This window comes from Octopus bimaculoides, chromosome 6 (assembly GCF_046866305.1).
Source record: "Octopus bimaculoides isolate indiv1 chromosome 6, ASM4686630v1, whole genome shotgun sequence".
NCBI lineage: Eukaryota > Metazoa > Mollusca > Cephalopoda > Octopoda > Octopodidae > Octopus > Octopus bimaculoides.
The window spans coordinates 11,531,702-11,556,854 of record NC_142933.1 but is presented as its reverse complement, the minus strand read 5'-3'; the positions used below and the strand labels follow the sequence as shown (position 1 = coordinate 11,556,854).

Below are 25,153 nucleotides of genomic sequence, written 5' to 3'. Positions count from 1 at the left end.
TGGAATGCAGTTTGTATTTTTTTCCTAGCCCCCATAGTTACTGAGAAAATCGATTAAAACTTTTCCTAATGGAATTCCCTTGTTTGTTCTATCATTAAAACAACCAGTTGCTCACACAGCCGGCGTATACCATTTTGCTAGCAACAAGGGGTCTTCTTAGCTACACAACTCTACTACTACTTCTGACTACTACAACTACTACTACTTCTGATTACTAATACTATTACTACTACTATTTTTGACTACTACTACTACTACTACTACTACTACCACTACTACTACTACAACTACTACTACTACTACTACTACTACTCACCTTGACAAGGGATGATGACTGATATCCGTAATCTTCATAATCAAAACTGTAAGAAACAAAAACAACATATCAATCAAGGTAGTTCAGTATTATGTAGTAGCGGTGGTAGTGGAGGTAGTAGTGATAATGATGGTGGTGGTGGTGGTGATGCTGGTGGTAGTGGTGCTGGTGGTAGTGGTGTTGCGGTGGGAGTGGTGGTGGTGGTGGTGGCGGTAGTAGTGATGCTTGTAGAAGTGATTGTTGTTGTGGTGGTGGTGGTGGTGGTGCTTGTAATAGTGGTAGTGATTGTGGTGATAGTGGTGGCAATGACAGTGATGACGGTGGGACTAAACTTGAAACCACGAGATTGTGAAAGCAACCTTCTTAACCACACAGCCACGCGTGTGCCTATACAACTTTATCATCATTAATCTGGTGTTTGGGACATAATTTAAAAAAGTTGACCTCAGCAGGATTTGAACTCAGAATGTAAAGAAGTCAGACACCTTTCCTAACGCCAACCACTTCACAGAGTGTGCTGGGTGCTTTTACATGGCACTTGTATGTGACACCACACTGGCACTTTTACGTGACACTGCGCGGGTGCTTTTATGTGCCACCGCCACGAGTGCTTTACATCATCAGGTGGCACATTTTTCTAAGGTGCCACGCAGTGGGGACAAACTTGGACATGTATTGGTTATAGTGTAGTCACAGTAGGATGGCCAAATTATGTTGTATGGGATGTAGTGTGGATGTGTGGTTATGCTGTAGAGAATATCGTATTGTGGTGTAGACATATAGCTTGGTCTTTTTCCTTTTCTTCTGTTCTTTTCTGAAAGTTACCTGGAAACCTTACTAATGATGGTGGCACGAAGGAAGCACCCAGTACACTCTGTAAAGTGATTGGGTTTAGGAAGGGCATCCAGCTGTAAGAACCTGTGCCAAAGATGACACTGGAGCTTGACGCAGCCCGGTAGCTTGCAGGTTCCTTATTGAAATGTTCAACTCATGCCAGTGCTGGGAAGCAAACATCATCATCATCATCGTTTAACGTCCGCTTTCCATGCTAGCATGGGTTGGACGATTTGACTGAGGACTGGTGAAACCAGATGGCTGCACCAGGCTCCAATCTGATTTGGCAGAGTTTCTACAACTGGATGCCCTTCCTAACGCCAACCACTCCGAGAGTGTAGTGGGTGCTTTTTACATGCCACCGGCACGAGGATGTTAAATGATAATGATAAAAGGAAGATGAATGTAGACATATGGCATAGAAATGTGTGTAGGAAATATGTGTGAGTAAATGTAATAATAATAATAACAACAACAACAACAATAATAATAATAATAATCATCATCATCATAAACCACCACCACCACCACTGCTGCCGTCATCAACATCATCATTTAATGTCCACCTGCCATGCTGGTATGGAAGGGACAGTTCGACAAGAGCCAGCCAGGTACAAGCCTGCACCAGACTTCTGTAGCTATTTTGGCAGAATTTTTACAGCTGGAGGCCTTTTAAAACAGCAACCACTTTACAGTGTGGAGTGAGTGCTTTTAAGTGGCACTTGCCCTGACAGGATCACCAAGTACCTTGCAAGACAAAAAAAAAAGTGTGTATGAAAAATGTATAAATGTGGTGAGTGTATGAAGGATACATGAATGTGGCTGTGCATGTACATGTATGCGAACATGTGTGTATTATATGTATATGCATGTGCATACAGGTATACAGGTGTGCCTGTATAAAACAACTTTGGGGGAAAAGCTCTCAAGCTGAATACTGACCTTGCATATCCAGAAGTCATTGATTTGAGGTCATCAAAGAAATCTACCAAAATCTCATTGAGGGGGAAGACCATTGTGATCATGACACGATTGTCGTCTATGTTGAACTGATTCTTCAAGACACCACGCCGATCCTGAACAAAGAACAAAGAACTTCATGACAAACCACGTATGAATAGTTTCTTACTAAATGCAAAACAGGCATTCGACCTTCATTAGAACACTTCACATGTTAAAAGATTAGAATGTCCATTACCCAGTACACCCTTCCTAATGCCAACCTAAACACAGCATGCACTGGCTACTTTTCCATGCCACCAGCATGGCTGAGGTCACCATGCAGACTGCAAATCTATGGAATCTGAGAACAGCAGATTTATGGTAGGAGATGAGGGGTTAAAGTGAGGGGCCCAGAGCAGAACAGGTGTGTTGCCATGGAGCAGTCACATGGTTACTCACAAGTATAAAAGAGAGGGAGATGGTGAATAACCAGGGAGGGGCCGGGAAGATGTGCTTTTCTTCAGACTGTCTGCTCCTTCCTCCTTTTCCTCCTCTCTGGACTTTTTTTCATCCTACCACACAGCCATGCCTACACCTATATATAGTATAGACAATATTCTAACATCATCATTATACTATATATGGTGATACACAAAAGATGGCAAGAATCGTTAGCGCGTCAAACAAAATGCTTAGTGATATTTCTTTTAGATCTTTATGTTCTGAGTTCAAATTCTGCTGGGGTCAATTTTTCCTTTCATTTCTTCAGCGCCAATAAAATTAAGTACCATTTGTCGTAATTGTTGTGGCCCTTCCCCTTGAAATTGTTGTTCTTGAACCCTTCAGAAGACTGGCATCCATTTCAAGGGGGAATCTGTGATCTCAGTCAATTATACATCATGGAAACCAGGGAACTAACCTTATGAGTCCCTGCGGTCAAGAAGGAAAGAAAAAGAAGAGAGGCACAGGGGTGGCTGTATGGTAAGAAGTTTGCTCTCCAACCACATGGTTCTGAGTTCATTCCCACTGCATGGCACCTTGAGCAAATGTCTTCAACTATACCCTCAGGTTGACCAAAGCCTGGTGAATGAATCTGGTAGATAGAAACTGAAAAAAGCCTGTCATATATATACGGGAGCACTGCGCCGGTTACGATGATGAGGGCTCCAGCTGATACGATCAACGGAACAGCCTGCTCGTGAAATTAATGTGCAAGTGGCTGAGCACTCCACAGACACGTGTACCCTTAACGTAGTTCACGGGGAGATTCAGCGTGATACAGAGTGTGACAAGGCTGGCCTTTTGAAATACAGATACTACTCATTTTTACCAGCTGAGTGGACTGGAGCAACGTGAAGTAAAGTGTCTTGCTCAAGGACACAATGCAGCACCAGGAATTGAACTCACGACCTTACGATCATCAGCCGAATACTCTAACTACTATGCCAAGTACCTTCATGCATACACACACACACATATATACATGCATACATACATATATATATATATATATATATATATATATATATATATATATATATATATATATATATATATATATATATATATATATATATATATATATATTCTTCGAAACATATGTCGGAATAAAAGTATGCAGTTATAATATGCGTTTACTCCATTCTTTATATATATATATATATATATATATATATCCGTGTGTGTCTTCGTTTATCCCCCATCAGAGCTTGACAACCACTGTTGGTGTGTTTATGTCCCTGTAACTTAGCAGTTTGGCAAAAGAGATCAACAGAAAAGTACCAGGCTTAAAAAAATGTAAGTACTGGGGTAGATTCAGTCAATTAGAATCCTTCAATGTGGTGCCCCAGCATGGCTTCAATCTAATGACTGACACAATAAAATCATAAAAAAAACAACCACACAACAGTAGACTAAGGATATTACATTACACGATATGCCTTACCATGCATAGATTCATGATATCACCAATGTATTCAAGGGGTGTGATGATAGTCCCAAGTATCACAGGTTCCAGATACTCAGTAATAATGCTTGGATCAGGGAGCTACAAAAATATATAAATACAGATATATAACATAAAGGTTAGCGAGTGCGTGTGTGTGTGTGTGTGCATGCAATATTAATACTTATAATGTCTTACATGATATATATATAAAATTCATTATTTAAAGTTCCCTTTTCCATATTTGCAGGATCAGATGGAATTTGTCAAAGCAGGTTTTCTACAGGCAGATGCTCTTCCTGTCATCAACCTTCATTTGTTTCTTTCCAGGCATGGTAATATTTTCCTGTGGCCAGGCAGGATTTTCATAGAAGTCTGTCATCCACACAAACAGGTTTGTCCTACCATCCATACACACAGCCTTGTCTTGTCATCCATACACAGAGGCTTGTCTTGTCATCTTTACATACAGCCTTGTCTTGTCATCTTTACATACAGCCTTGTCTTGTCCAGCTAAGTAAAACCGCTGTCATCCATACATACAGGCTTGTTCTTTATAGGTGCTGGTGCCACTTAAAAAGCAGCCATGCCAGTGCTGTGTAAACGCACCCATCCTTGTGGCACATAAAAAGCACCCAGCACACAGTGTAAAGTGGTTGGCGCTAGGAAGAGCATCCAGCTGTAGAAACCATGCCACAACAGACAGTTGGTGTCTGGACAGCTCCCCAAGAATGAACAACGTTGCTTTGTTTGACTGAGGCATGCTTACAACCATCAGATAACGTCAAGACAACGGTATATACAAACATGCATTATAGTTACTATAACAACCAAAACCTTGTGAGTGGATTTGATAGATGGAAACTGAGAAAACCTGCTGTGTATATATATATATATATATATATATATATATATATATATGTGTGTGTGTGTGTATTTATACATGTGTGGTTGTATAAGTGTAGTGTCTTGTCTTGACATCATGTCATCATCATTATTTAACATTTGCCCTCCATGCTGGCACAGGAAGGATGGTTTGATAAGAGCCGGCCAGGCAGAAACCTGCTTCAAACTTCTGCTACTGTTTTGGCAGGATTTTCACATCTGAATGCCCTTCCTAGTACTAAGCACTCAGCAGAGTGGACTTAGTGATTTTTACGTGGCACAAGCACAGGCGAGGTCAGTTTTGGCCAGGTTTTACAGCTGGATGCCCTTCCAAATGTCAACCACTTTACAGTGGGAACTGGATGCTTTTTAAGTGGCACCTATACTGACAAGGTTACCAAGTAACTGGCAAGACAAAAACTTTTGAGAGGAGAGGGGGCATTGGAGGAGATGATCTTGTGTCAGTTGATGAAGGGTTATCGTGAGACAGAGAGACAGAAACAGAGAGTCACCATCATACTATCAGCGCCATTCATTTCCAATATTCTATGAGAACATGTCTGGTCATGGGGAAATATTACTATGTTTGGAAACAGAGGAGGTTTGGCGACAGGAAGAGCATCCTGCTGTAAAAAGTGAACCATAACAAACTTCGTTCGACTCATGCAGTCATGGGAAAAATGGATGTTATAACCAGGGCTGTGGAGTCGAAACAAAAAACTTTGACTCCAACTCCTCTTTATGTAATTAACTGACTGTGGTCTAATTTACCGACTCCGACTCCAGCTACCCTTTAATTGCTTCCAAATCCGACTCCACAGCCCAGGTTAAAACAATGATGATGATAGTGACGGTTGTGGATTGCACTCAATACTGGGGACACATTTTATATTTGATCCTTTTCAAATCCCAAAAGATTGTAATACGATTAACTGGTACCTGGCAGGGATTTAGTACATCAACTACGTCACTCTGATACTGTTTTATATTCTTGCTGCCATGGATTTTAACTGAAATTCAATAAATACAAAATTAAAGCAGAAAAACCACCAATGAGAAAAAGGAAGGATATTTTTTTCATTAATGATGAGTCACAGAAAATTTAAATCAGAATCAAATCAAGATGAAGTAGTTGTATGCTGTCAGCTTAATGTGACAGTCCCCTGAAGGGAATAATACTATTGTTGGTTAGACCTAGGAAGCTGCGCCGCTTCCTGTCAGCCTTGACACATTTCCTGTGTCCTTATGTTTACAAGGGGGAGACAAGCACCTCCACCCAGCTAAGCCTGCATCCAGAGACAGGTTTCTGAGTCTTTGCTCGTCATCAGTCTGGAGTAGCAAAGACTCAGAAACATGTCTCTGGATGTAGGCTTAGCTAGGTGGAGGTGCTTGTCTCCCCCTTGTAAACATAAGGACACAGGAAATGTGTCAAGGGCGACAGGAAGCGGTACAGCTTCCTAGGTCTAACCAACAGTAGTATTATTCCCTTCAGGGGACTGTCACATTAAGTTGAGAGCATACAGCTTCTTCATCGTATCACTACTGCATAATCTCTCTGAGAGATTTAAAAATGTATTATTTCCAAATCAAGATTGTTTACATTAGAAATCTCTAAAATGTGTCCAACCCATGCCAGTATGGAAAATGGATGTTAAATGATGATGATGATGATCATGATGACTTCATGAAATAAACCTATTGAGGGAGTATTTGCCTGCTATTTCTAACAGGTAGAGTGATAAAGTACAGAGTACAGGCTCCTTTTTTGGCTTTCTTTGTTTCATACAAAATATTACATGTTTTTGGTGTTAATGACAATGCTTGCTATGAAGAGCAAGGGAGAGAACTCCAAAATTTAAATCCTTAAAAATTAAGTGGACACGTGTAGTTAGGAATAAATATTATCATTGGTTAAGTATGGTGACAACTCCAGACATGTTTCAGCTTTATTAAACCTCCTCAGTGAAACATAATTGTAAACATACCTACCAAACTTTAAAATGACTTTGAGAGAATATAGCTTTTGAGCAAAAAATTATTCACTGATAAGGTAATTTAAAATCACGACAGTAGAAACTTTTCCAGGGATGCTTTCTGCACGAAGAACATATAGTTAAGTGCAAGTTAACATAACTAATGCAGTATGCCTAAAGGAATCTTTAATCAACTGTAATTGCAGCCATAACGAGAAGAAAAGTCTTCTTACCTTTATACAGTACATTGGGGACTGTTGTAATAGATGACATATCGTATTCTTGTTCAAGGCGTTGGCTAAAGACATCCATATGAAGAAGGCCCAGGAATCCAAGCCTCCATCCTTGTCCTAGCACTGGGCTTGCAAAATAATAATAATAATAATAATAATAATAATAATAATAATAATAATAATAATAATAGTAATAATAATAATAATAATAATACAAGGTCTAGAATTGAAGGGCCTTAGAGTCAACCTAGCTAAAACCAAAATCCTAATAAGTAGGAAGGTAGATAAAACACAAACCCCTTCAGGTAGATGGCCCTGCTCAGTATGTAGAAAAGGAGTAGGTAGTAACTCTATAAGATGTACCCGGTGCAAGCTATGGACACATAAGAGGTGCAGCAACATCAAAGGCAGGTTAACTAGCAAGTTAGTTTTTGTTTGTGGCAGATGTTCAGGTGCAATAAAGACTGCAAACAAACAGGAAACAACTTCTATCTCATTCCAGGGTGAAAAACTAGAGGTAGTCGATAGCTTCCGCTATCTGGGCGACCAAGTTAGTAGTGGGGGTGGGTGCGCTGAAAGTGTAGCTGCTAGAATAAGAATAGCCTGGGCAAAGTTTAGAGAGCTCTTACCCCTGCTGGCGACAAAGGGACTCTCACTCAGAGTAAAAGGCAGACTGTATGACGCATGCGTACGAACAACCATGCTACATGGCAGTGAAACATGGGCTGTAACTGCTGAGGACATACGTAAGCTCGCAAGGAATGAAGCCAGTATGCTCCGTTGGATGTGTAATGTCAATGTGAATACCCGTCAGAGTGTAAGTATCTTGAGAGAAAAGCTGAACATTAGAAGCATCAGTTGTGGCGTGCAAGAGAGACGATTGCGCTGGTATGGACATGTGGTGAGAATGGAGGAGGATAGCTGCGTGAAAAAGTGCCACACCCTAACAGTTGAGGGAACCCGTGGAAGAGGTAGGCCCAGGAAGACCTGGGCTGAGGTGGTGAGGCAAGACCTTCGTACATTGGGCCTCACCGAGGCGATGACTACGGACCGAGACCTTTGGAAATGGGCTGTGCGTGAGAAGACCCGGCAAGCCAAGTAAGATCGTTGCCAGTGCCCCTGGACTGGTTCTTGTGCGGGTGGCACATGAGATGCACCATTTTGAGCGTGGCCGTTGCCAGTACCGCCTGACTGGCTCCTGTAGGATTTTCGAGCGAGATCGTTGCCAGTGCCCCTGGACTGGCTTGTGCGGGTAGCACATAAAAGACACCATTTCGAGCGTGGCCGTTTTCGTGCGGGTGACACGTAAAAGCACCCACTACACTCTCTGAGTGGTTGGCGTTAGGAAGGGCATCCAGCTGTAGAAACTCTGCCAAATCAGACTGGAGCCTGGTGTTGCCATCCGGTTTCACCAGTCCTCAGTCAAATCGTCCAACCCATGCTAGCATGGAAAGCGGACGTTAAACGATGATGATGATGATGATGAATAATAATAATAGTAGTAATAATAATAAATAATAATAATAATAATAATAATAGTAACAGTAGTAGTAGTAGTAGTAATAATAATAATAATATTAATAATAATAATAATAATAATAATAGTAAATAAAGAAGAAGAGTTCCATAATTAAATTTGCTGAACACAATATTTCGGTATCTCGCGTACCTTCAACGAGTTCGAAATTTGGTATGTCAGTCTACTTCATTTTTTTTGTAGATAATATAGGACTGCTATGACTCCTCTGGAGGGAATATGTAAATAACGAAGAAGAGTTCCTTAATTAAATTTGCTGAACACAATATTTTGGATGATGATGATGATGATGATGACGGTGGTGGTGACAATGATGATGATGATGGCAATGTAACGAATTATCTCAGAATTTACCTTGTGTCGATGTTCAATGAAACACTTGCATCATTCAAAGTCAGTTTGTCGATTGCTTTCCTTAAGTCATCATATTCAGATTGGTCAGCGGGGAAAACCCCAGCAAACACCTGAGACAGAGAGGAAGAGGATAAAAAAGAAAGATTAATTAGAATCTACCTGTATTCTTCATCACTTCATATCAGCATCGACATTACATTTCTGTGACCCTTCAATGTAGTGGTTCTCAACCTTTTTTTAATCTATGGACCCTTTTGATTAGTATTTCATTCTGGTGGACCCCTATAACAATTTGAAATTCAAAAACTAATTTTAGAGATATTTCTTTCAAAATTCTTATTTTGGTTTTCACAAATACACTTGTCCAACCCCATGCCAGCATGGTAAACGGACGTTAAATGATGATGATGACTCATGCAGGACTTATTCTTTGGAAGCCTAGTACTTATTCTATCGGTCTCTTTTGCCGAACCGCTAAGTCACGGGGACGTAAACACACCAGCATCGGTTGTCAAGCGATGTTGGGGGGACAAACACAGACATACAAACATATACACACACATACATACATATACATACATATATATGACGGGCTTCTTTCAGTTTCTGTCTACCAAATCCACTCACAAGGCTTTGGTTGGCCCGAGGCTATAGTAGAAGACACTTGCCCAAGGTGCCATGCAGTGGGACTGAACCCAGAACCATGTGGTTCGTAAGCAAGCTACTTACCACACAGCCACTCCTACGCCTCATCATTTTCATTTAATGTCCGCTTTCCATGCTATCATGGGTTGGACGATTTGACTGAGGACTGGTGAACCAGATGGCTACACCAGACTTCAATCTGATCTGGCAGAGTTTCTACAGCTGGAGGCCCTTCCTAATGCCAACCACTCTGAGAGTGTAGTGGGTGTTTTACGTGCCACCGGCACGAGGGCCAGTCAGGCAGTACTGGCAACGGTCATGCTCAAATGGTGTTTTTTTACATGCCACCTGCACAGGAATCAGTCCAATGTTTTGTTCACATGCTACCGACACGAGTGCCAGTAAGGCAAAGCTGGAAATGATCGCGCTCGAATGGTGTTCTTTACGTGCCACCGGCACGGGAGTGAGACAGCTGCTCTGGCAGTGATCCCGCTCGGATGGTGCTGTTAGCGCTCCACTGACACGAGTGCCAGTCATCAAACTTGGTTCAGTTAAATTAAAAATCTTTCACAGATGAAAGAAGAAAATATTAAGCATCTTTTTAACAGTTTTGGGTTTGTTTTTCTGTTGAAAGGAGACAAGAATTTTACTCACCATGGCTTTGGCAGGTTTAAATCCTTTGACAGGATTTACTGGTGACTTGGGATGGAAGATAGTATCTCCGATGCGAGCTTCTTTGATGTCTCTGATATTTGCAATCATGTAGCCCACCTGACCAGCGTACCTGAAACATGTAAGGTGAGAATCGTCTGAAAGTTGTTTTTATTTCTTGCTTGATTTCATCATGGATTGCCATCCTTAGATTCATTTATTAAGACTATACAATTATGTTACAACAACAATAGTGATTCTTCTGATAATAATGATGATGATGGATGGCAAAGTGATGATGAGTCGGTCAATTCTCAGTGAGCAGACCAATGAAGAAAGACATTCCAACCATGACCAAACTACCTTCTAGCAAAGTGCATCTTAGAGTATCTTTATCTGATGTACCCTTCAGGCAGATTTTCTACAGCCAGACACCTTTCCTGTCGCCAACCCCCACTTATTTCCAAGCATGGTACTGCCACTGCCACCAGCAGCAGCAGCAGAAGGTATGTTTTCACAGAATGTCCTAAATGAGTGACACTGCTCATCTATAACAACCACACTATGTCAAAATAGGGAGATTGGCACTTATTTTATTAATCCCGAAAGGGAGAAAGGCAAAGTCAAACCCCAGTGAAATTTGAACTCAGAACGTAAAGATTGATGAAATACCACGAAGCAGTTTGTCTGCTTGTCATCTAAATGATAACGGTTTCAAATTTTGGAATGAAGCTACCAGTTTCATTGACCCCAGATGTTAACAGGTACTTATTTTATTGATCCCGAAAGGGTGAAACGCAAAGTTGACGCTGGCGGCATCTGAACCCAGAACATAAAGACGGACGAAATGCCGCTAACGATTTTGCCAGCTTCCTGTCTAAATAATAACAACAACAACAATAATTGTTTCAAGCTTTGCCACAAGGGCATCAACTCTGGAGGAGGGGATGAGTTGATTACATCGACCCCAGTGTTCAACTGGTCCTTATTTTATCGACCCCCAAGAGGATAAAAGGCAAAGTCGACTTCGGCTGAATTTGAACTCAGAAATTAGCAACGGGTGAAAATACTACTAAACATTTCATCCAGCACAGTAACAATTCTACCATCTCGCTGCCTTAATAATAATAATAATGAAAAAAAATAAATGCACCCTTTTTAAAGCCTAGCCAGGCTTATGGGCCCGGTTTCCCGGTTTCAATGGTGTATGTGTTCCTCAGCTGGACGGGACGCCAGTCCATCGCAGCGTTACCCATTTTTGCCAGCTGAGTGGACTGGAGCAACATGAAATGAAGTGTTTTGCTCAAGAACACAACGCGTCGCTCGGTCCAGCCAGGAATCAAAACCACAATCTTACGATCATGGTGCTGACACCCTAACAACTAAGCCACGCGCCTCCACAACAACAACAACAACAACAACAACAACAACAACAACAACAACAATAATAATAATAATAATAATAATCATAATAATATTAATAATAATGAAATGATAATAACAATAAAGGAAGAAGGAGGAGGAGGAGGAGGAGGTTTTAGCTTTAAGTAGATTTCTTTAAGAATCTAACTAAAAAAATACTAAACAAATTTAGTCTTGAAATGTATTTGGTATTTAAATTACTTACAGTTTCTCACAGGGTACTTGTTCAGGATACATAAATCCAATCTCTTGGACTTCATATAGTTTCCCTGTTGCTGCAGACATAACTTTATCTCCTAACAAAGGCAGATGAAGAAAGAGACAAGAAATAAAATACAACAAAAATCTTGAAAAACAATCTGACGACAGCTGTAAATGGTGGAGCTGCTGATACTGTTGTCACCGACATCTTCAACTCCATCACCCTCATCATTGTTTTACTGCCCCCTTTTCCATTTTGCCATACTTGAATAGATCAGATGGAGTTTACTGAGACAGATTTATATCATGAGTGTTTGAGGGGGCCAATTGAGTCAAGTGCATCAAAACCAAAATCAAATGGAAATTGTAGTTGTGATCCCTAAGCCAAAGGCATGTAAAAATCACCATCCGAATGTGGTCGATGCCAACGCCACCTTGACTAGCTTCTGTGCTGGTGGCATGTAAAAAGCACCAACTGATCGTGGCTGATGACAGCTCCTTTGGTCCCTGTGCCAGTAGCATGTAAAAAAGCACCCACTACACTCTCTGAGTGGTTGGCATCAGGAAGGGCATCCAGCTGTAGAAACTCTGCCAGATCAGACTGGAAGCTGGTGCAGTGTCCTGGCTTCCCAGACCCCAGTTGAACCGTCCAACCCATGCCAGCATGGAAAATGGATGTTAAACGATGACGATGATGATGATGATGATGATATATATATATACATATATATACACGTGTGTGTGCATGTATGTTCATATGCCAGAGCAGCTGACTTGCCAGAGCAGCTGACTGGCCCTCATGCCAGTGGCACGTAAAAAGCACCCACTACACTCTCGGAGTGGTTGGCGTTAGGAAGGGCATCCAGTTGTAGAAACTCTGCCAAATCAGATTGGAGCCTGGTGCAGTCATCTGGTTCACCAGTCCTCAGTCAAATCGTCCAACCCATGCTAGCATGGAAAGCGGACGTTAAACGATGATAATGATGATACATATTATCATCATTACTTCAATGTCCATTTTGGATAGATCAGAGAGAATTCCTTGAGGCAGATTTTCTACGGTTGGATGCCTATTCTGTTGCCAACCTTTACCTCCTGTTTTTCATGGAAGGTAATATGTTCTTCATGGCTAGACATGTTTACATGAAAGATCAGAATTGAATGACAAAGCTTGTATGACAGTAACCCTTGTGTTAATTTGAGTTTCAAAGAGATATATGATTGATTGACTTACGTTTAGTGAGGACTCCATCCAGCAAAGTGAGGCTGACAACCACTCCGCGGAAGTGGTTGAACCACGAGTCAAATGTAAGAGCCTTCAATGCAGCATTTCTGTCGCTTGGTGGCCTGCAAATGACAAAAACAATACTACTACTACTATTACTACAACTAATAATAATCATTTCTACAATAGGCACAAGGCCTGAAATTTTGGGGGAGCGGGAGGGGAGGTCGATTAGATTGACCCCCAGTATGCAACAGGTACTTATTTTATTGACCCCCAAAAGGATGAAAGGCGAAGTCAACCTTGGCGGAATTCATACTCAGAATGTAGAGACAGATGAAATACCGCTAAGCATTTTGTCCAGCATGCTAACAATTCTGCCAGCTCGTAACAATAATAATAATAATAATAATAATAATAATAATGATAATGATAATAAAATGTAGAACCTGAAGACTAAAACAATACCTGTTGTCATAGGTGCCCTGAGAATGATAGCAAAAGGGGGCTGATTGCTACCTAGTTCAGATACCAGGAAACCCTAAAATGGCAGAAATTCAAAAGATAGTGCTCATGGGAACTGCCCATATCCTACGTAAAATACTTTCTATGTAATCTCAAATTTTAAAACAAACATAATTTTCTTATGTTTTCTTAAACATTCTCTAGAACAACACAATGTACAAAACCAAATATATGGCACCCTAGGCATAACACCAACATGAACTTCTAACTTGTTTTCTCTTGAGGTCTCTGGGTGAGACTTGGAGCTGTGTACAAATATAAAGCAAAAGTCAAACATAAAATTATAATAATAATAACAACAGGCATGATAGAACTGCACAATATATTCACTGAGTAATTTGCAAAATCCTGAACTTGCCCCATGATAAAAACTGGTGGGAACACAAACCACCTTCAGTGCTTGAAAAGGATCACATCTCACTCCTCTGGAACTTCACCATTCAAACTAACAGAAAGAGAGATGCGAATAGGCCAGAGATTATAATGAAATACTTCAGACAACATTCATGCCTCCTCATTGATATGACTGTCCCAATCGATATAAACGTATCTGTCAAGACCTACCAAGAACTGAGCAGGTATAAAGATCTAGAAATAGAAATTTGCAAAATGTGGAACCTGAAGACTAAAACAATATCTATTGTCGTAGGTGCCCTAGAAATGATAGCAAAAGGGCCTGATTGCTACCTAGCTCAGATACCAGGAAACCCCAAAATGGCAGAAATTCAAAAGATAGTGCTCATAGGAACTTAATGAAATTTGAACTCAAGAACATGAGAAGTTGGGAGAAATGTATCTCTCATTAAAAATATATCTCTCATTGAATTATATCAAAGTGGACATTATTCTCACCAAAGTAGTAATTCTTTATAACAGCAGGACGCACATTAGCTCTACGATGGTCCCAGAAACTAGTGCTGGTTTGTTACTTTAGTTAATACATTTGAGCCAAAGCAATATCGAAGGGAGAGCACATGAAAGAACTTACGGAGGTATACGCTCAATTATAGTCTCCAGCAATTCAAGGACACCGGTACCCAGTTTAGCAGAAACCTGCAATAAATAAATAAATAATAAAGATGATGATAATAATAATAATAATAGTGATAATAATAACGCCGCCGCCGCCGCCGCCGTCGCCGTCGTCGTCGTCGTCGTCGTTGTTATTATTCATATACACACAACAGATTAGACTATCGGAAAAGAAAAGGTCCTAAAACAAGGCTACAACATGTAATCATTGATGGCAAGAATCGTCCTAAGCATCTTAGCTGTCCTTAGTAACACTGTTTTCTGGAGCTGTAAAATACAAAAAAACAAAAAAAAAAACTCAAACAAACAATGGTAAACACTTACCTTTAATGTTGTGCTTGGTTCTATGTCAAAAATAGATTTGAGTTGTTGCAGAACTTCTTCAGGTCTGGCAACCTTTAGATCTATCTTATTCAACACAGGAATAATGGTTTTCTTTAGCTCCAAAGCCAGATAATAGTTGGCAACTGTCTGGGCTTGAACTCCCTGACAAAAGAAAATATTAGATATTATTAACCAAACTGGATAGACGAATGTTGAGGTGGTTTGGCCACATGGCGACAATGGATGAGGAGTGGATGGTGGTGAAGGTAGAAGTGGTAGGCAACAGATCCAGAGGCAGGCCTTGGTTTGTGTGGATGGATGGAAAGAGGAAAGCTTTGGTGGTTAGGTGGAGTGAGAGAGGCAAGGGAGTTTATAAATTTTAGGAAAAGTTGGAGAGTGTTTGTGGATGGATGAGGGAATTCTGATGTTGCTCAAAGGGGTATGGAACCAGCAGGATGCGGCGGGGGCAAACCAGCATATGCTGTCACGCAGTGGGACTGAACCCAGAACCATGTGGTTGGTAAGCAGGCTACTTACCACACAGCCATTCCTGCGCCTATGATACTCCAGAGATCCTTCAGAGGGACTCTATTTCGGTTGCTTGTCTTTGCAATTGTACCCTTTCAGTTATTATCCAACATTTATAACCATAGGTAAGAATATAAACAAACAAACAAACAAACTGAAGATAGCTAGTTCAGATTAGGGACAGCATAAATGCCACAACCTATCATTCTTTCTTCCTCAAGATATTGGACACATGGATGGAAAATAACCAATATTTTGATGGAATAAAATATTTAATTTCAAAATTTGGAACAGGGTCAGCAATTTTAAGAAAGGGGTAGGTCAATTACATCCACCCCAGTATCCATCAATATCATCATCACCATCATTATTATCATTTAACATCCATTGTCTATGCTGGCATGGGTTGGATGGTTTTACTGGGCTGGTACACTGGAAGGCTGCACCAGACTCCGGTCTGATTTGGCATGGTTTTCTACAGCTGGATGCCCTTCCTAATGCCTACCACTCTGAGAATGTAATGGGTACTTTTACACGGGTGCCATTTGTCCTTATTTTATTGATCCCAAAAAAGAATGAAAGGCAAAGTACAGTCGACAGTATATGAACTCAAAATGTGAAGGGCTAAAATAAAACTCCCCTAAGCATTTTGTCCGGTGCAATAATTACCTTAAGTAAAATATATAACGAGAGTTGCTTACGTGATTTGCGTCCACTAAGAGAAGAACCCCCTGACAGGCTGACATTGAGCGAGAGACTTCATACTGGAAATCAACATGGCCCTGGAAGAAATAGATATAACAACATTATAGTATAGAATTATGGGGGGGGGGGGGGGCACACTGTATAGGAAACTGATGCAGGGGTCAGAAGGAAATAGTAGATTGATAGTAGTAGTAGTAGTAGTAGTAGTAGTCAGAAGTAGTAGTAGTAGTAGTCAGAAGTAGCAGTAGTAGGAGTAGTAGTAGTAGTAGTAGTGGTAGTAGTAGTAGTAGTAGCAGTAGTATCCACCATTTGCTGGCGATTCCTCACTCCTGGCAGGTGGCATCTTTGCACCACTCTGGCAACAACCCTTCAACCCATGGGTCTGTGTGGGTAGTCATTGTTGGAGAGGGTTTTACGAGGTCAGAGTGCAAATCCTAGCTCAACCTCTTTTAGTCACCTTTAATGAAATGTTGGGTTTTTCTTTTCACACGCTGGTCTCCACACAGCACAGACTGATAAATTGTTATTAAAGGTATATGAGTGATGGTGGTACAATGATCGTAGTAGGAGAGTGGTCATAATACTACATAAGGGACTGTACCAATTTACAAACAATAGCATCATCATCATTGTTTAACGTCTGCTTTCCATGCTAGCATGGGTTGGACAATTTGACTGAGGACTGGCGAACCAGATGGCTGCACCAGGCTCCAATCTGATTTGGCAGAGTTTCTACAGCTGGATGCCCTTCCTAATGTCAACCACTCCGAGAGTGTACTGGGTGCTTTTACATGCCACCAGCACGAGGGCCAGTCACACGGTACTGGCAACGGCCACACTCAAAAAGGTGTTTCTTACGTGCCACCTGCATGGAAGCCAGTCCAGCAGCACTGGCAATGACCGCTGGACTGGCTCCCTTGCATGTAACATATATATATGAAAGAAATTGATGTATACAGTGCTCAAGGTGCACTACAACTTTGAAAAACAAAAGTTGTTGTTGTAAAGGTGGTGGATAATCTTGTGGGTGTTGATCAAATCAGTTGCCAGACGTCTGAGCTTCAATGTGTCCATGCTCAGAATATGGTAGATGCCTGATGGAGGGTATGTGTTTTGTGGTGTGTGTTTTGTTGCACATTCCTGAACAGTTTCCAGGAGATTTATATGCCGAACAAGATAGGGGTTCCAGACAGGTGAGGCAAATTCTAAGCGTGGATGTACCATTACCACATACGGTTTCAAATAGGTAGCTGGAGAGTGGCTGGGTTTAATCTATATGTAAGAGGACAGTTCTATGATGGTAATATTCCTTTACTCTTTTTTTTTGTTTCAGTCATTTGACTGTGGCCATGCTGGAGCACTGCCTTTAGTTGAGCAAATCGACTAGTATTTATTTTATTGGTCTCTTTTGCCAAACTGCTAGGTTACGGGGATGTAAACACACCACCATCGGTTGTCAAGCAATGTTGGGGGGACAAACACAGACACACAAACATATACACACACGCACAAACATATATATATATATATATATGTATATATACATATATACGACGGGCTTCTTTCAGTTTCCGTCTACCAAATGCACTCACAAGGCTTTGGTTGGCCCAATGCTATAGTAGAAGACACTTACCCAAGGTGCTACGCAGTGGGACTGAACCAGGAACCATGTGGTTCGTAAGCAAGCTAATTACCACACAACCACTCCTATGTCTATAATATTTATTTCTTTATTGCCTACAAGGGGCTAAACAGAGAGAGGACAAACAAGGACAGACAAAGGGATTAAGTTGATTACATTGACCCCAGTGCATAACTGGTACTTATTTAATCGACCCTGAAAGGATGAAAGGCAAAGTTGACCTCGGTGGAATTTGAACTCCGAACTTAATGGCAGACGAATTACCACTAAGCATTTCACCCAACGTGCTAACTATTCTGCCAGTCAGCCACCTTTCAATCATAAATATTCTTTTCTACTCTAGGCACAAGGCCCGAAATTTATAGAGGGGGGGGGGGCAGTCGATTAGATCGACCCCAGTACACAATTGGTACTTAATTTATCAACCCCGAAAGGATGAAAGGCAAAGTCGACCTCGGCGGAATTTGAACTCAGAACGTAGCGGCAGATGAAATACCGCTAAGCATTTCGCCCGGCGTGCTAACGTTTCTGCCAGCTCACCGCCCTAAAATAGTAATATAGACATGTAGGTAATAGCAGTGAATTAGCGTCACTGGTATGTTGTACCTGACTGAACAAATTTATGATCAAAAGCATTTCAACCATGACGTGTGTGTTTGTATGTAGGCATGTTTGTATGTAGGCATATTTGAAATGTAGGCATGTTTGTATGTAGGCATATTTGAAATACAATCTGTAAAAGACACATAATCCCTTACAACTTACTGGAGTGTCAATAAGGTTCAGTAAATATTGTTTCCCTTTATATGTATGTATCAGTGAGACAGTCTGCGCTTTAACTGTGATTCCTCTTTCACGTTCTATCTGAAGTTTGTCCAACACTTGTTTGTTGTCCTTTGTGGTCGGAATCGTTCCTGCAAGAGGTAGAATAAAATCGTTATTAATGTCTACCATCAAAATATATAGCACATACACACACACACATTTGTATCTACTAACTTTACTTACAGCACTTTGGTGAGTTCACGGTTTCGCAATCTTTTTACCCTTGTGTAACTCCTAAAATAAATTACATCTCAAGGAACTCCTGCACACTATACACACACACATATATATAAATATATATATATATATATATATATATATATATATATATATATATATATATATATATACCAACGTTGCCTTCCTGGCACATAAAAAGACATTCGTGTGAGATCGTTGCCAGTGCCGATAGACTGGCTCCTGTGCAGGTGGCACGTAAAATACACCATTTTGAGCGTGGCTGTTGCCAGTACCGCCTGACTGGCCCTCATGCCGGTGGCAAGTAAAAGCACCCACCACACTCTGAGTGGTTGGCGTTAGGAAGGGCATCCAACTGTAGAAACTCTGCCAAATCAGATTGGAGCCTGGTGTCGTCTCCTGGTCCACCAGTCCTCAGTCAAATCGTCCAACCCATGCTAGCATGGAAAGCGGACGTTAAACGACGATGATGATGATGATGATGATATATATAAATATATATATATATATACGTATATATATATATATATACGCATATATATATATGTGTATATATACTTTTTGAGGGTATGTTCCAATACGTCATCACAACCATTTTCATTACTTTTTTCCCAGTTCAGGCAGTGATGGACCTCCTCTGCAACAAAGACACCTGTTTCTATACCCCTGTGATACCCTTGCCTCTCAGCACCAGGTATAACCACCACCACCACCCCACCGCCTCAATTGAAGAATCTTGTCTTGTGAGCATCTTGGCAACTTGACTAATATCAGTGACACAGAAATGCACCAAGAGCACTCTGTAAAGTGGTTGGCATAAGGAAGGGCATAAAACCATAGAAACCATGCAAAAATAGACATTGGTGCTCAACATGGTCCTGTCAAACCATCTGATCCACACCTGTATGGAATATGGATACTAAATGAGAATAATGATGAGGACGACGATGACGACGATGATGATGATGATGATGATTTGGCTAATAACTTAATCCAACCGAAGGTGGTGAGCAGGCTGGATTGTTAGCTTGTTGGGCCAAATGTGGCTTTTTATTTGTCTTTATATTCTTGAGTTCAAATTCCGCCAAGGCTGACTTTATCTTTTATCCTTTCAAGGTCTTATTCAATAAAATAAGTACCAGATAAATATTGGGGGTCAATCCCCAAAATTTCTGGCCTTGTGCCAAGATTTGAAACCAATGTCTTAATCTAGTCGTGAGGAGAAGGTCAGAATTGTGAAAATCTTAATAGGTATTTTTGAAGATGGCAATTAGAAACAGTAAGATTTCACTTACCTGTAAATTCCAGTAAACGATCGGATAAAGTGCTTTTACCATGGTCGACATGAGCTATGATGCTAAAATTTCGAATGTATTCAACAGGAAATTTGGATAAGTCCACCTGAAGAATGGTAAATAAACATCAAAGTTAATTCGTCTAGGCAGAGGATTTGCTGAGGATATACATAAACATATTGTTCAGTGGAACATGATTACATATCATCGTCATCATTTAATGTCCGTTGTCCATGCTGGCATGGGTTGGACAGTTTGACTCTGGCTGGCAAGCATGAAGGTTGCACCAGAATCTAGTCTGATTTGGCATGGTTTTCTATGGCTGGATGCCCTTCCTAATGCCAACCACTCTGAGAGTGTAGTGGGTGCTCTTATGTGCCATTGGCGCGTAAAAGCACCCATTACACTCTCGGAGTGGTTGGCGTTAGGAAGGGCATCTAGCTGTAGAGACCATGCCAAATCAGACTGGAGTCTGGCAAAGCTTTCCTGCATGCCAGCCTTGGTCAAACTATCCAGCCCATGCCAGTAGGGACAATGGACATTAAACGATGATGATGATGATGATGATGATGATGATGATGATATGTAATCATCTCCACTGAACAATAATTAAATGTTAGTTTGGCAATCAGAATACAGATGTCCGTGAGTGAGTGTGTGTGTGTGTGTGTGTGTGTGTGTGTGTGTGTGTGTGTGTGTGTGTGCAATAAATTAAGGAGATTTACCTTGGGTGAAGATGAACTGTAATTTTGATGTAGAACACAGGATTGAAAGGAAGACCTGAAAATATAATTGAAATGATCAAATTACTGTTAGTGAATGAAACAGACATCAACTAACAGTTTGTGCTGGACTAGATGGGAAGTAGATACTTTCAGTAACTGAACTGGACATTAATTAACATTAGAAGTGGACAATGACTGACGAAGACAACAGCAGGCTGAAATATAGAATCCAAAAGTTGATACATGCAATTACTTATAGATTTATCTACTTTGAATTCCAATGATAAAAATGAATTATTTCATGTTCTCTTGAAGTTACTAAATTCTTATGACATGAACAATGTAAATTTTCATTGGTAAGAACAAGATTTCTAAAATAGAGAAATTCAAAGGGTTGCTTTGGTCCAATGGTAGAACATCTGTCGTATTTACAAAAGATGTTGCTTCAAATCCTATGAGCAACCTTAGACTTTCCCAAAAAGTATTTTTCAACCCAAAATTTGCATGCCATTCATCATCATCATCATCATCGTTTAACATCCGTTTTCCATGCTGGCATGGGTTGGACGGTTTGACTGAGGACTGGCAAGCCAGAAGGCTGCACCAGTCTCCAAACTGATCTGGCAAAGTTTCTAATGCCAACCACTCCAAGAGTGTAGAGGGTGCTTTTACATGCTACTGGCACGAGGGCCAGTTAGGTAGTACTGGCAATAGCCACACTCAAATGGTGTTTTTTAACGTGTCACCTGTACAGGAACCAGTCCAGCAGCACTGGCAACAATCTCGCTTGGATGGTGCTCTTAGCACTCCACTAGCACAGATGCCAGGCATGCGGTGCTGTCCTACTTTAAGTTCCATCATTAAAAATGAATAATAATTAATTTTCAATAATAAATTTTTACAGGTGCTGGCATGGCTCTGTGGTAAGAAGCTTGCTTCCCAACTGGCTGACCAAAGCCTTGTGAGTGGATTTAGAAGACAGAAACTGAAAGAAGCCTGTGGTATACACATGTATATAAATACCTATATGTGTGTGTGTCTATGTGTCAGTGTTTGTCCTCTGCCACCACTTGACAAGCTGGTAGCGGTGGGTTTAAGCCCACATAATCTAGCGGTTCAACAAAAAATATTGAGAAACTAAGTACCAGGCTTAAAAGATAATCAAATACTAGGGTCAATTCATTTGGGGTTATGTCTTTGCATTCGACATCACTTCGTCAAACATCTTTTGGTCTGACATCACTTCGTCAAATGTCTTTACATCCAGGTTTTTTTGTCCGACATCTTTTTGTGTAATGATTTTCTTTGTCCAACAACTTTTGTCCAATTTTAAATAAGTTCTTTAGAAAACAAGGTGAAATATCTCTAATGATATATTCACAGAACTATAATGAGCCTCATTATAGGATTGTTATTATCATTCTTTTTTCTTCTCTGTTAACAGTTTTTCTTCCTCTTTTTCCTTCTCTCTTTTAAGTATGGTGCTATATATAGAGAGTGCTGCAAATTTAGTGTACACATTTTTAATTTATCCATCCCGAAATGATAAAGTTCATAGTAACGACCAAAAAGCAAAAGAAAAGTAGTCGATGAAAGTTATTGCATCTATGTTTTTCATTTAAGCAATACAAAACTAGGAAAAAAGTACTGGAGATGCGAGGAAAGAAGGCTGTGTTTAGTGACATCGGACGAAAAGTCAGATCATGGATTCATTCGATTAAAATTCTTCATGGTGGTGCCCCAGCATGGTCGCAATCTAATGACTAAAACAACTTAAAGATAAAAATGATGAAGAATTCAGTAATTAAACTTTGTTGTTAATGAATATCATTAAGCTGGTGTTGGGAAATAAAATTATTTTGGAAGGTTTTCAATTAGCCATATTTCTGCTGAAATATACAACCTTTTTTTTTCTTAATTAATTTTGAAAATAATTAAGAACTTAATAAAAAAAACTTCCTGATTACTATCTTTTATTTTTTACAGTCATTAGACTGTGGCCATGCTGAGACACCACCTGGAAGAATTTTTGGGTGAATGAATTCACCCCAGCATTAATTTTTTTATACTTGGTACTTATTCTATCGATCTTTTTCTGCTGAACTGCTAAGTTATGGGAATATAAACACACCAACATGTGTTATCAGGTGCTGGTGGGCAAACATAGACACTAAAGTTCTATATTTAAGAGATGAGGAATTATGTACATTATTTACATTTCACGGATATTTGTCCTCATCTTGTTTTTTGTTAACACGTTTCGGCTAATATACCCTCTAGACTTCACCAGGTGTCTTGGGGAAATTTTGAGCCTAATAGTAATAATAATAATAATAGTAGGTGCCTTAGGTATAATAAAAAAAATATTCAGACAAATACATAACAAAAACACCAGGACTTACAAATATATATAACATACAGAAAATTGCACTACTGGGCACAGCACACATCCTATGCAAAACACTTTCAATACAGTAACCATAAGAGCACCACAGCAAACCACAGCACATACCCAAGGCGCACAGAGCTGTGCTTGGTAGTGAAGTGAAAGCACGTTATAAAGATAAAACTACTGAACAATAATAATAATAATAATTATAATAATAATAACAACAACATCTAAAAATACCTTAGGAATGAGAACCCAGGTTCGAAATTTCCCCAAGACATCTGATGAAGGCTGGAGGGTATATCAGCCGAAACGTTGCTTTAACAACAAACAAGATGAGGACAAATATCCGTCAAATGTAAATAATAAACACAGACGATAGGCTTCTGTCAGTTTCTGTCCATGAAATCCACTCGCAAGGCTTTGGTGAGTCCAAGACTGAACCTGGAGCCATGTCATTGAGAAGCAAACTTCTTACCACACAGCTATGTCTGTGCCTATAAAACCTGTCAAACTTTAAATTTTTTGATAGAAAGTATTGAAGGTTCTAATTTAGATCACTTTAAAACATGAAGTTTGTATCACAGAACCAGGGACAGTCTCAGGAAGGTTAGTATCAAAAGGGTTAAACATGAACAGCCTAAAACAAATAGGGGTTAAGAGATTCAGTAGCCATGAAGAGACTAGGAATTGCTTTTCATCTAAGAGTAAAGAAGAGAGAGAGCAAGAGGTGCTGTTACTTGGGCTGAAGCGAAAACATTAACTTCTTTTCTTCCACAGTACTGTGGACAATAGCAAGGAGTGAGAACTGGGCAGTCGTTATTAGTATTTTGGACAATAGCTAACAGGAAGTGAATGACAGCTAAGAGACGATTGGACAATATCTAACAATAGACATGGACTGTAACTGGACAATAATTAACTGCGGCTGTTAGCTTGTGTTGGCTGCCGTTGAGACCAGGGCTGTGGAGTCGAAACAAACAACTTTGACTGTGACTCCTTTACTATTGGTAGCTTTGACTCCCGACTCCTCTTTGCGTAATTAAGTGATTGTGGTCTACATATCTCATAAAGCATATGCATACGCTTGTACTTTGAGTAGGCCTATATGTTAGAACTGGTTTATATTAAAAAATAAAGCTATCGTGAGTCGGAATCAGAGTCGGTATGGTTTTACTGACTCCGACTCCAGCTACCCCTTAATTGTTTCCGACTCTGACTCCATAGCTTTGGTTGAAACAAGTGTTCTTGGACACCACACTACCAATTTCTTCTACAAAATCAGGATAACTGTAGCTCGTCTTAGATATGAGCCCCATGAGGTGAGATGGCCGTTGCTGGCCATTGCCTGCACCAATGCCATTGAGGTCATGCCCACGAGGTACTCCATTTGTTCTGGGATGTACATCCTGTTACTCCCTCCCACCGTCTTCTGCTACTCAATCCCCACCCCACCAATTTTTCTTTTTCTTTGTTTTCTTATGATAGCTACGGGTTTTTCTCTCAATAATTTGATCCTTTAGACTTTTAATATCTTTTCCCTTTCATTAACAGAGTGGGAGGGCAGGAACTAACTGAGATGTGGGCAGCAACTGGACATCAGCCAAGAACAGAAGTGGGCAGTAACTGGACATCAGCTAAAAATGGAAGTTGGCAGTTAGTAGCTGAGGGCTGGGTATTAACTGGACAATAACTAACAAGTGAAAGTGGATAGAAATTCAGAGCCTATAGCAGAAATGGGTGGTAATTAACTGAGGGCTGGGCAATAAACAGGGACACTCAATGGTGAAAATGGGCAGTAA

General features: G+C 40.3%; 1 protein-coding gene across 2 annotated transcripts in view; it reads right to left on the bottom strand.

The window, feature by feature from the left end:
• Positions 1 to 25,153, bottom strand: part of LOC106871983 (translation factor GUF1, mitochondrial) — a 45,202-nt gene that overhangs the window by 4,080 nt on the left and 15,969 nt on the right. For both annotated transcript variants that reach the window (XM_089353444.1, XM_014918775.3), the window contains exons 2-16: positions 20,963 to 21,017; positions 20,238 to 20,343; positions 18,685 to 18,833; positions 16,274 to 16,354; positions 15,045 to 15,206; positions 14,677 to 14,741; positions 13,173 to 13,285; positions 11,943 to 12,033; positions 10,319 to 10,448; positions 9,020 to 9,129; positions 7,129 to 7,256; positions 5,862 to 5,932; positions 4,038 to 4,139; positions 2,093 to 2,226; positions 317 to 362 (exon numbers count right to left, since the gene is read on the bottom strand). In XM_089353444.1, the coding sequence (XP_089209570.1) occupies positions 317 to 362; positions 2,093 to 2,226; positions 4,038 to 4,139; positions 5,862 to 5,932; positions 7,129 to 7,256; positions 9,020 to 9,129; positions 10,319 to 10,448; positions 11,943 to 12,033; positions 13,173 to 13,285; positions 14,677 to 14,741; positions 15,045 to 15,206; positions 16,274 to 16,354; positions 18,685 to 18,833; positions 20,238 to 20,343; positions 20,963 to 21,017 (1,543 nt within the window). The remainder of the gene's footprint in view (positions 1 to 316; positions 363 to 2,092; positions 2,227 to 4,037; positions 4,140 to 5,861; positions 5,933 to 7,128; positions 7,257 to 9,019; positions 9,130 to 10,318; positions 10,449 to 11,942; positions 12,034 to 13,172; positions 13,286 to 14,676; positions 14,742 to 15,044; positions 15,207 to 16,273; positions 16,355 to 18,684; positions 18,834 to 20,237; positions 20,344 to 20,962; positions 21,018 to 25,153) is intronic.